The following is a 10,475-nucleotide window of genomic DNA, read 5'->3' on the forward strand; positions in this document are numbered from 1 at the left end:
ATAATCTATCCTTTTTTTCCCCGATAAGATTTCCTCTTGTATCAAAATAAGAGAAGGATGAAATGGTTTCAAAATTTGCCTTGGATGCTTAATGAAAAATCTGGGAAATTTATGAGATCATAAGGGCTTGTTTGGTCTGTGAAAATGTTATTTGTTTTCATTTTCAGTTTTTAGGTTTTTGTGATGAAAAATCATGTCTCTTTTTGTTTTTCTGTTTTACTTTTTCTCCTTCATAAAATCCTAAAAATAGAAAAACATTAAAGGTAGATGTAGCTGTCCTTGTTATGCTTGTTTGATATTTTTTACTTCAGCTTGTGCTATTCTAGCATTGCTACCCTATTTGTTTCCACCATAACATATGGAGTTTCATCTTTTTCTTTTACTGCTTGTACAATTTCACCTAAGCTCTCTCCATCTTCCCCTGGCTCTAGTAGCCTTATATGGAATGTGTAAAATTTGTGATTGCTCTAATTAGGCTACCTTAGATAAAATACTTTTGAAGACCAACATATATTTATTAATTCCTATCCTCTTGGATTAACTTCTATCACCCTTCGTTAAATAAGAAAGGGTTAAAAAAAGGATTTTTGTTTGGAGTTATGAACAGAAAATGACTGCCAAAATATGCTAAGTGCAATTAGGTAATTTTTCTTACAATCTATATTCCTTGTTTTCAAATGATTCCTTTACTTCTAGCAGGACAAGACATAGTGGATGTTATTGCTGTTAGGTGATTCTTTGACATAGTACATGCTTTTTAGGATCATTGTATTGTGGTCTTAGCGCATTCATGCTGCTATTTGCCGCATAAGGCTGATATTTGATACTGTTGATTTCATTTAGTTTCAGTTTTACATTTTCCTTTCCTTTCATTTCTGTAAATTCATTGAATTGAGTTCTTTTTTGTGGCTATCTAGCATAAATTCTTTGAAAAATGGAAAACTGGATCTGCTGCAGTGTTGCCAAAACTGGAAAAGGCAAGGCAAATCAGGGCATCAATGGCTTTGCAGGTGCAAACTCTGGCCCCAACTCCATTGGAAGATGAGGTATAACTGAAACTCCTTCCTGCCTCTCCTCTGTCTCTCACACCCACACATGTGCGCACAAACGAATTTCTACTCAGACTCTCATTTCATTGAAAAAAAATGAAAATGAAGATACTAATTTACATACATGACACATGTTCCCAATCTGAAGCAGCCTATGGTAACTTCCATGCTAAATGATGAATATGGAGATACTGTTCCATCCGGACATCAGAACCTAGCAGTGCAGGAGGCCACTGATCTTTCTTCAAGTGGTGGCGTGAGGGAAGATGATGGAGGTGAAGGTCTGTATTTCTTCTATCTTTACTCTCGCTTTGTTCAACTCTTTTCTCAAGGTTGATATCCTAATGTTACTAAAGTATGAGGGAGTACAAGAATGAAAAAAGGCTCTGAGGTCTATAAGCCAAAGTCATCTTGAGATAATCCTTTCTTTCCAGTGGTTGTGCTATTCCTAGTTAGTAATTACTTAAGGCATGCATGATAATGATTCTAACTAGCAATAAGTTTTCAGCTAAATTTTTGCCAAGCTGCTTTCTTCCATCTGCTTCATCTTGGGAAATGTGCTTTTGTATATTTTTATATTTTATGCAGTTGTCTATCTTGTTGTCATGGTCCTTGTGTTTCAAGTTAGGGAAATAAATATGGATGAAAGAAACTTGTGAAATTCAAAACGTTTTGTATTTGGGTTGAAGAGAAAAATTGAGAAAAGTAAAGAAAGATAAGTCTGATAACACTGGAAGCAACAATGTTTCCAAATTTTCTCATTATTTAAATCTTCAAATTTTTTTCTTTTTAATATATTTGCTCTCATCGAAACAAAGATTTAGACTTTATAATTATGATCTCCCTGCCCCCCCCCCCTTCTCTCTCTCTCTCTCTTTCTCTCTCTCTCCAGTTTGCACTTCCTAAACTGGGAGAAATTGAAGCTATTTTTTAAGTGTGCTTTATGTGTATTATTAGCAGGAAACTTTGGAACTATGATAGTCCATGGAGATGAGGTACATAAGATCACACAGGATGGAGATTCTGCAGGTTCCTTATCTGCTTTCACGGGTGGAACAGGATTGGCCGACTCTAGGTACTTGCTAGTCTGTATATCTATGATTTGAAAGCATGTGTTTCAAAAGATTATTTATCTGTCATTCCTCTCGCTGTTAATAACAGTCTTCTTTTGTGCAAACTTAAAAGTACATATCACGTTCTTATATCAGAGCCATCTCCTCTCTTCTGCTTTTCATTCCTCATGTGTCCTGATGTTCTTTTATGTCTTTTGTGGATAATCTTTTAGGGTTGACACCCTAAAAGTTGGTACAACAAACATTGCCTCTTTTAGAGGATCTAATCCAACTACAGATACCATACAATCAACTTTACCTCGTGTTAGAAATTCAACCGAGCAGAACCTCAAAACGCAAGGTAGTTTTCGTGCACACGCTGGAATTGGTAGTGATATAAGCACTGGCACGTTGAAGAATGATACAGTCTTCCGCAAGTCATTTGCTTTACAGGATAAGGTATTTCTGTAATTTGGTTTATATATCATTATATCTGCCCTAAACTATAATATTACTTAATTGCAGTCTTCTTTTGTGTTGTTTTTATTGTGAATTGTATTTGGATCAAGCGTTTTACATATTTATGGATAACTCAGTTTTTCTTGAGGACCTGCGTTAGATTCTTGCTAAATTCAGAGGCTTTACAGTTATGAACAAGCATAAACTCTGCCAATGTTATAATTTTGCCCCCGTTTTTTGGTGTCTTTGGCTGGAAAGCAATGGTACAATTTACAAGGAGACTTTTAATCTTTAGACTAAGATTTGAAATTAGGGTTTCTTTCATAACTTCTATATGGTGGTCTCTGCAATGGGATTTTTTTTTTCTCAAAAGATATTTCTTTGGTAGATTGCAGAAAGTTTGCATGCCTTCTTACATGGATGATCTGGTAGGACATACATGTTTTCTTTTTCAATATTTGCATTATTTTCTTACTATCAAATTTCTTTTTCTATAAAAAATGATATTACACCAAATGAGATCATTACTATTATGTGAGATTCTGCTTTTTTAGTTATGAAAGTTATTTGTGATCCTTAAGACACATGAGGACAAGAACATTGTATTTCTTCCTCTTCTTTATTTGCTTGGCAGACATCTGGATTTGGTTTCTTTATTGGATCATTAATCGTATCATTTTTTTTTTCTTTTGTGGCCATCTTGACGACCTATTTAGACTGTCAGCTTCATACTTATATTTTATTACCGCTGCTATTGCAGCTATGGTCCATTTATGCAGCTGGTAATACAGTGCCCATTCCGTTCTTAAGGGCTACAGACATATCCCCAATTGCTCTGCTGTCAGATAATGTGCTTGGTGGCTTGCAACCAGATACCAGTGAGACTGGGGAAGTAGAATCATTGCAAGAGCTTTTTAGTGGTGATGTGCAATCCAAAAAGGGTCGGAGAGGACTAAATGAGGTGACTTTGTGCACTTTCTTGTCATGCGCTTCTTATGACCTTATGACTCTTTTTATCAGTTTGCTAATTGACATGCAGCAGATGCCCCTTCCTCCAAGCATTTACCAGCGGCTTACATCAAGTTCCACTCTAATGAATTTGGCTCAGGCTTTAGCTTATCATAAGATGTACATCCCTTCAACTTTCACTTGGGCAGGGTTGAAAGTTTTACTATTTTTATGAGAATTTTTACTTATCTATAGCTGTAGAGAACTATATATTTTCACTCCATTGTGTGCTTGTGTCAAGAAATCACAATATTGGGTTTCCGATGGGATGGTTTCCTTTTGCTCCTTTCCTCCGTGTGTATTGTGTTTCTATTTAAAAAATGATCATTCTTAAATCTTAGCTAAATTGCTTTATTTGTTGTAAGGTGTTACGAAGATATGCCACTGCAGGAGTTGCAAGCAACGCAGGAGCAGCGGACAATTCAAAATCTCTCGGACACGCTTAGAACCATTCTTCGTTTGTAGGTAGGTAGATCTCGTTGTCTCTATTCTACTTCCCCAATCCTTATTGGCTGCAAAAAATCACTACTGCTTTTCTATTTTTCATCCCGTTGATGTGATATACTCGTACAGATAGAGTATGGTTTGCCATAAGGACCCAAGTTTTGCTGGTTTCTTCTCACGTTCTGTTGTAGTCTGTGTAAAGTAAACCCTAGTATAGGGTTTAGTAAGCTATCAGATATTTGTATGTACATATCGTGTATCTTATGTACTTCAACTAGTGTTGCCCTCGTACACTAGTCAGAGCTATTTTAGCAATGCAAAAAATGTTAATCTTTTTATCTCAATGAAATGATGTTCGTTTCATTCAATTTAGTGATTACGTATGGATTGAATGTCCGTATTCAGGTCCCTGCCCAATGCTAATTTATACTCATTGATCATTGATGTTTTTCAAAAAATAAACAAAAGGTCAAAACGATAATTCAGTTTGGAAACACTATTTTTTCGGCCATTAATTGTATTGAAGCCTGTTCTTTTTCTAGTCCATTAACATGGTTTATTATAGTGGGAAATCTGTGGTGCCTTTGCCAAATTAGTGGGCACGTGCCAATTGAATTCGATTCCTTTGATTTGTGCTGGTTTATGGTAGAGTTGTTGCACCATAAGGGGATCCATAAAAGACGGAGAATGAGCAACCTGAAGACCCGATTGCTGGACTTTTCCTGGGCAATCATTGCTTTTCATGACATCCAGGCTTAAGTTTTTGTGCATTTGATGGTTCTGAAAACTAGCTGAGGAAAATTGGTGGCTAGTAACATATTGGGATGTGGCGTTTGTTCTTATTATTGGATTTGATGGAAGAATATTTAAACTGAGAAAGGATTCTTGTCAGTTGTCAAGTCAAATAAATATCCGTTCAATAATGATAATAATAATAATAATAATGATAATGATAAGGGTATGTCTAAAATGTGCACAACAATTATGTGTTTATTGAATGTGCCGCATTTATATAGATCATTAGATTTTATTAGATTAAAATTAAAGGCTAATATAAAAGAAGAGTATTAATGGACTCTAATAAATATAGAATATCAAAATACATAAATAAATATTTTAAATGATAATACTTTAATACACAATATTTTAAATAGCAATAGAATTTTTTATTCTTAAATAATTAAATATAAAATATATAAATACAAAATATATGAGTATTTTTTATTTATTAAAATTAATTATTATGCAAATTTTTTTATAATATTAAAAAATTATATTAAAATAATATTTTAAACTGTAACATAAAAATATAAAATAATTAAAATTTTATTTTATATCACTTGATAAATAATTAAATTATTATATTCAAAAATTTATTAATTAACTAATTTTGTTAAAGATATTATTATATAAAATAATTTTTCATTAAAATATTTTGTAATTTTTTATAAAAATATTTTTAAAAAATAAAGTATTGAAGTATTGCTATTTAAGATATTTTATATTTAATTCCAAGGCCTGTTATCTGCCCGTGGAACTAGAACATAAGGCCTACTGGGCAACTAGATTCCTAAACTTTGGTGCCAAATTAGCTGGAGAAAAAAGATTGGTCCAGCTAAATGAGCTAGAGGAATTCAGTTTCACTGCTTTCAAAAATGCCAAGCTTTATAAAGAGAAATAAAAAATGTGGCATGACAGAAAGCTGTCATCTAGAGTCTTTGAACCAGGACAAAAGGTTCTGTTGTTTAACTCTAGGCTCAGGCTATTCCCCAGGAAACTGAAATCCCGGTGGAGGGGACTATATGTGATTACAAGTGTATCACCATATGGTTATGTGGAGCTTCAAGACATTGATTCTGATAAGAAGTTCATTGTTAATGGACAGAGAATCAAGCACTATCTTGAAGGCAATGTTGAGCAAGAGTGCTCACGGCTGAGGCTAGATTAAAAACTCAGCAAGGTCCAGCTAAAGACAATAAAGAAGCGCTTGCTGGGAGGCAACCCAGCCATTAGCAAAACTTTTTCTGTTATTTTATTTTATTTTATTCTTCATTTTATTTATGTATCTTTAAAAAATATATATGAGCTTAATATTAACAAGGTAAAGAATCAATTGCATAAGTCCACAGGGTTACAGAAGAATTCAGAGCACAAAACATGAAAAAAGAGCTCACTGGCAAGAAAACGCCAGTAAAAGGCAATTGGGCGTTAAACGCCCAAAAGGAGCATCTACTGGGCGTTTAACACCAGTAAAGATAGACATCTGGGCGTTAAACGCCAGAAAGAAGCAGCTTCTGGGCGTTTAACGCCAGATTTACAGCATCCTGGGCGTTCAGAAAAACGCCCAGTGACAAAGGGGTTTCTGGCGTTTAACGCCAGCTAGAAGCAACAGCTGGGCGTTAAACGCCTCAACTGCAAGATGACCCAGATTCCTTCAATAGGAGAATGATGAGATCAAACCTGAGCTTGGACAAAATCCTAGAGGACATATGCCTCCCTGGAGCTAAATGGACAACCAACACAAAGGGTGTCCCAAACCAACTCAAAAGAGGAGATCTCAAACCAGTCGCCAGAGGCTGGCTGGACTTCATTGGGCGCTCTATACTGCCCACTAGCAACCGCTCTGAAGTCACCATCAGAAGAGCAGTGATGATTCATTGCATTATGTTGGAAAAGAAGTGGAAGTTCATCAGCTGATTGCTTGTGAGCATTACAAAATTGCAAACAAGAACTCCAAAGATGCCAAATTGGCCTATCCAAGCTTAGTCTCTCTGTTATATAAAGATGTTGGGATAAAGATGAGAGTAGATAAGTATATCTCAGTTGAGCAACCAATCACCAAAAAGTCTATGGAAGGACAACAAGTGCAGGACGACCCCATCAAGAGAAAAGTAGAGGAGTTCCTCCCGGAAATCCCTCAAATTGAATACTAGGAGCGCCTAGAAGCATCTGTCACCAAGTTGCAAGAAGCTGTGGATCAACTGAAGGAAGAACAGCAAAATCAAAACAGCATGCTCTGCAAATTGCTTAGAGAACAAGAAGAGCAAGGGCGTGAACTGAAGGAATTAAAACGTCAGAAACTATCTCTTGAAGGGCCAAACACTCCACAGACTAAAGAGGCATCCACCTCCCAAATTCAAGGTTGTTGAGTTCTAATCTTAGCCTTAAATCTGTGATAATTGTTCATATTTGAGTTTTACCTTAGAAGTTATATATGAGTAGTAGTAATTAGTATCTATATTTTGATTTTATCTCCAATTAAGTTATAATTTATTTTTCTCATCATCATTAAACATGAATAAAATAGCAGATTTTCTTTAGAATAAGGAGGCAATATTTTTCGAGTTTTTAATAAGAAAAATTCTAATTATTTACATGTGGTGGCAATGCTTTTTGTCTTTTGAATGAATGCTTGAACAGTGCATATGTCTTTTGAATTTGATGTTTATGAATGTTAAATATGTTGGCTCTTGAAAGAATGATGAAAAAGGAGAAATGCTATTTGATAATCTGAAAAATCATAAAAAAAAAAATTTGATTCTTGAAGCAAGAAAAAGCAGTGAATACAAAAGCTTGCAGAAAAAAAAAGGGAGAAAAAAAAGAAAAAAAAACGAGAAAAAGCAAACAGAAAGAGCCAATAGCCCTTAAAACCAAAAGGCAATGGTAATAAAAAGGATCCAAGGCTTTGAGCATCAGTGGATAGGAGGGCCTAAATGAATCAAATCCTGGCCTAAGCGGCTAAACCAAGCTGTCTCTAACCATGTGCTTGTGGCGTGAAGGTGTCAAGTGAAAACTTGAGGCTGAGCGGTTAAAGTCAAGGTCCAAAGCAAAAAGAAGGGTGTGCTTAAGAACCCTGGACACCTCTAACTGGGGACTTTAGCAAAGCTGAGTCACAATCTGAAAAGGTTCACCCAATTATGTGTCTGTGGCATTTATGTATCCGGTGGTAATACTGGAAAACAAAGTGCTTAGGGCCACGGCCAAGACTCATAAAATAGCTGTGTTCAAGAATCAACATACTAAACTAGGAGAATCAATAACACTATCTGAATTCTAAGTTCCTATAGATGCCAATCATTCGGAGCTTCAATGGATAAAGTGAGATGCCAAAACTGTTCGGAAGCAAAAAAGCTACTAGTCCTGCTCATCTAATTAGAATCTGAGCTTCACTCAAAAAAACTCTGAGATATTATTGCTTCTTGACTTATTTGTATTCTATTTTATTTGTCTAGTTGCTTGGGGACAAGCAACAGTTTAAGTTTGGTGTTGTGATGAGCGGATATTTTATACGCTTTTTGGGGTTAATTTCATGTAGTTTTTAGTATGCTTTAGTTAGTTTTTAGTATATTTTCATTAGTTTCTAGGAAAAATTCATATTTCTGGACTTTACTATGAGTTTGTATATTTTTTTGTAATTTCAGGTATTTTCTGGCTGAAATTGAGGGAGCTGAGCAAAAATCTGATTCAAGCTGAAAAAGGACTGCTGATGCTGTTGGATTCTGACCTCTCTGCACTCGGAATGGATTTTCTGGAGCTACAGAAGTCCAGTTGACGCTCTCCCAATTGCGTTGAAAAGTAGACATCCAGGGCTTTCCAACAATATATAATAGTCCATACTTTGCTCAAGGATAGACGACGTAAACTGGCGTTCAACGCCAGTTCTATGTTGTAGTCTGGGGTTAAACGCCAGAAACAGGTTACAAGTTGGAGTTAAATGCCCAAAATAGGTTACAACCTCGCGTTTAACTCCAGAAGCTAAGCACGTGTAAAGCTTAAGTCTCAGCCCCAGCACACACCAAGTGGGCCCCAGAAATGGATTTCTGCACTATCTATCATAGTTTACTCATTCTCTGCAAACCTAGATTACTAGCTTACTATTTAAACAACTTTTAGAGGATTATTTTGGACCTCATGACATTTTTAGATATGAACTTTGTACTCTTTGACGGCATGAGTCTCTAAACTCCATCGTTGGGGGTGAGGAGCTCTGCTGTGTCTCGATGAATTAATGCAATTATTTCTGTTTTCTATTCAAACACGCTTGTTTCTATCTAAGATGTTCATTCGTACTTTAATATGATGAATGTGATGATCCGTGACACTCATCACCATTCTCAATCTATGAATGCGTGCCTGACAACTACTCCTGTTCTACCTTCGATTGAATGAATATCTCTTGGATTCCTTAATCAGAATCTTCGTGGTATAAGCTAGAATCCATTGGCAGCATTCTTGAGAATTCGGAAAGTCTAAACCTTGTCTGTGGTATTCCGAGTAGGATTCAGGGATTGAATGACTGTGACGAGCTTTAAACTCACAAGGGTTGGGCGTAGTGACAAACGCAAAAGGATCAATGGATCCTATTCCAGCATGAGTGAGAACCGACAGATGATTAGCCGTGCGGTGACAGTGCACCTGGACCATTTTCACTGAGAGGACGGATGGTAGCCATTGACAACGGTGATCCACCAACACACAGCTTGCCATAGGAGGAACCTTGCGTGCATGAAGAAGAAGACAGGGGGAAAGCAGAGATTCAGAAGACAAAGCATCTCCAAAACTCCAACATATTCTCCATTACTACATAACAAGTATTATTTAATCCATGCTCTCTTGTTCATTTGCAAGTCAACTGATAATTACAATTGATATCCTGACTAAGATTTACAAAATAACCATAGCTTACTTCAAGCCAACAATCTCCGTGGGATCGACCCTTACTCACGTAAGGTATTACTTGGACGACCCAGTGCACTTGCTGGTTAGTGGTACGAGTTGTGAAAAGTGTGATTTACAATTTGTGCACCAGTAGGAAAACCAACGAGCAACTCCTTCCACCATGAAGAACTGAAGCGGAGGAAGATGAGGAAGGAGATCCTTGGCGTTCTGAGCTCAAAGACGATGACGGTCATCATCTCAGATACTGGCGGCAAAAACAACATGAGTAAAGGCATCAGGGAATCACCGGGGTTGAAGTTCCAAGAGAAACTCCTTTTCATCATGAAAACAGGAGCTAAGACTGAGGAGGAGGGAGATTGTTGTTCAAAGGGGGGAGGGGAGAGATGCACAAGGAACTGGGTCGGGTACTGTTCATGCCCTGGGTCGAGCTGTCCGACCCGGGATGTTTAACGACAAGTTGACCAACCTCTCTAGGTCAGGACTATCCGACCTCTTCTCAAAGAGTTTGGCCAAATCGCCATAAGAGGCCCAAGCAAGCCCAAACGAAGGGACACAGCCCAATCTAAAGGCAGCCAAGGCCCAGAAAGATAAAGGTGGTTCCTCTTAAAGATAAGATGACTTCACTCAAAGATAAGATAAGATAAGATAACTATCTTATCTCCAGAAAGGTCACTCCACACTATTATAAATACACTAGAGCACCCAGGTATAACTCATACTCTGATTCTACTAAAAACCTGCTTAATACCCTTGCTAACTTAAGCATCGGAGTCCCTTGCAGATA

At 36.7% G+C, this 10,475-nt stretch overlaps 1 protein-coding gene across 6 annotated transcripts in view; it reads left to right on the forward strand.

The window, feature by feature from the left end:
* The window catches only part of LOC107630027 (serine/threonine-protein kinase dst2), a 15,310-nt gene extending 10,398 nt beyond the window's left edge, over nt 1–4,912 (forward strand). Inside the window, exons 12-19 of one of the 6 annotated variants that reach the window (XM_016333029.2) lie at nt 918–1,046; nt 1,198–1,330; nt 2,007–2,124; nt 2,335–2,560; nt 3,321–3,521; nt 3,600–3,688; nt 3,934–4,033; nt 4,662–4,912. In XM_016333029.2, the coding sequence (XP_016188515.1) occupies nt 918–1,046; nt 1,198–1,330; nt 2,007–2,124; nt 2,335–2,560; nt 3,321–3,521; nt 3,600–3,688; nt 3,934–4,033 (996 nt within the window). In that variant the 3' untranslated portion in view covers nt 4,662–4,912. Of the gene's footprint in view, nt 1–917; nt 1,047–1,197; nt 1,331–2,006; nt 2,125–2,334; nt 2,561–3,320; nt 3,522–3,599; nt 3,689–3,933; nt 4,383–4,661 lie in introns of those variants that run through there. The other 5 variants (XM_016333028.2, XM_016333032.2, XM_016333031.2 and 2 more) reach the window with 5 other exon arrangements.

The sequence above is a fragment of the Arachis ipaensis genome, chromosome B03 (assembly GCF_000816755.2).
Source record: "Arachis ipaensis cultivar K30076 chromosome B03, Araip1.1, whole genome shotgun sequence".
Classification (NCBI taxonomy): Eukaryota; Viridiplantae; Streptophyta; class Magnoliopsida; order Fabales; family Fabaceae; genus Arachis; species Arachis ipaensis.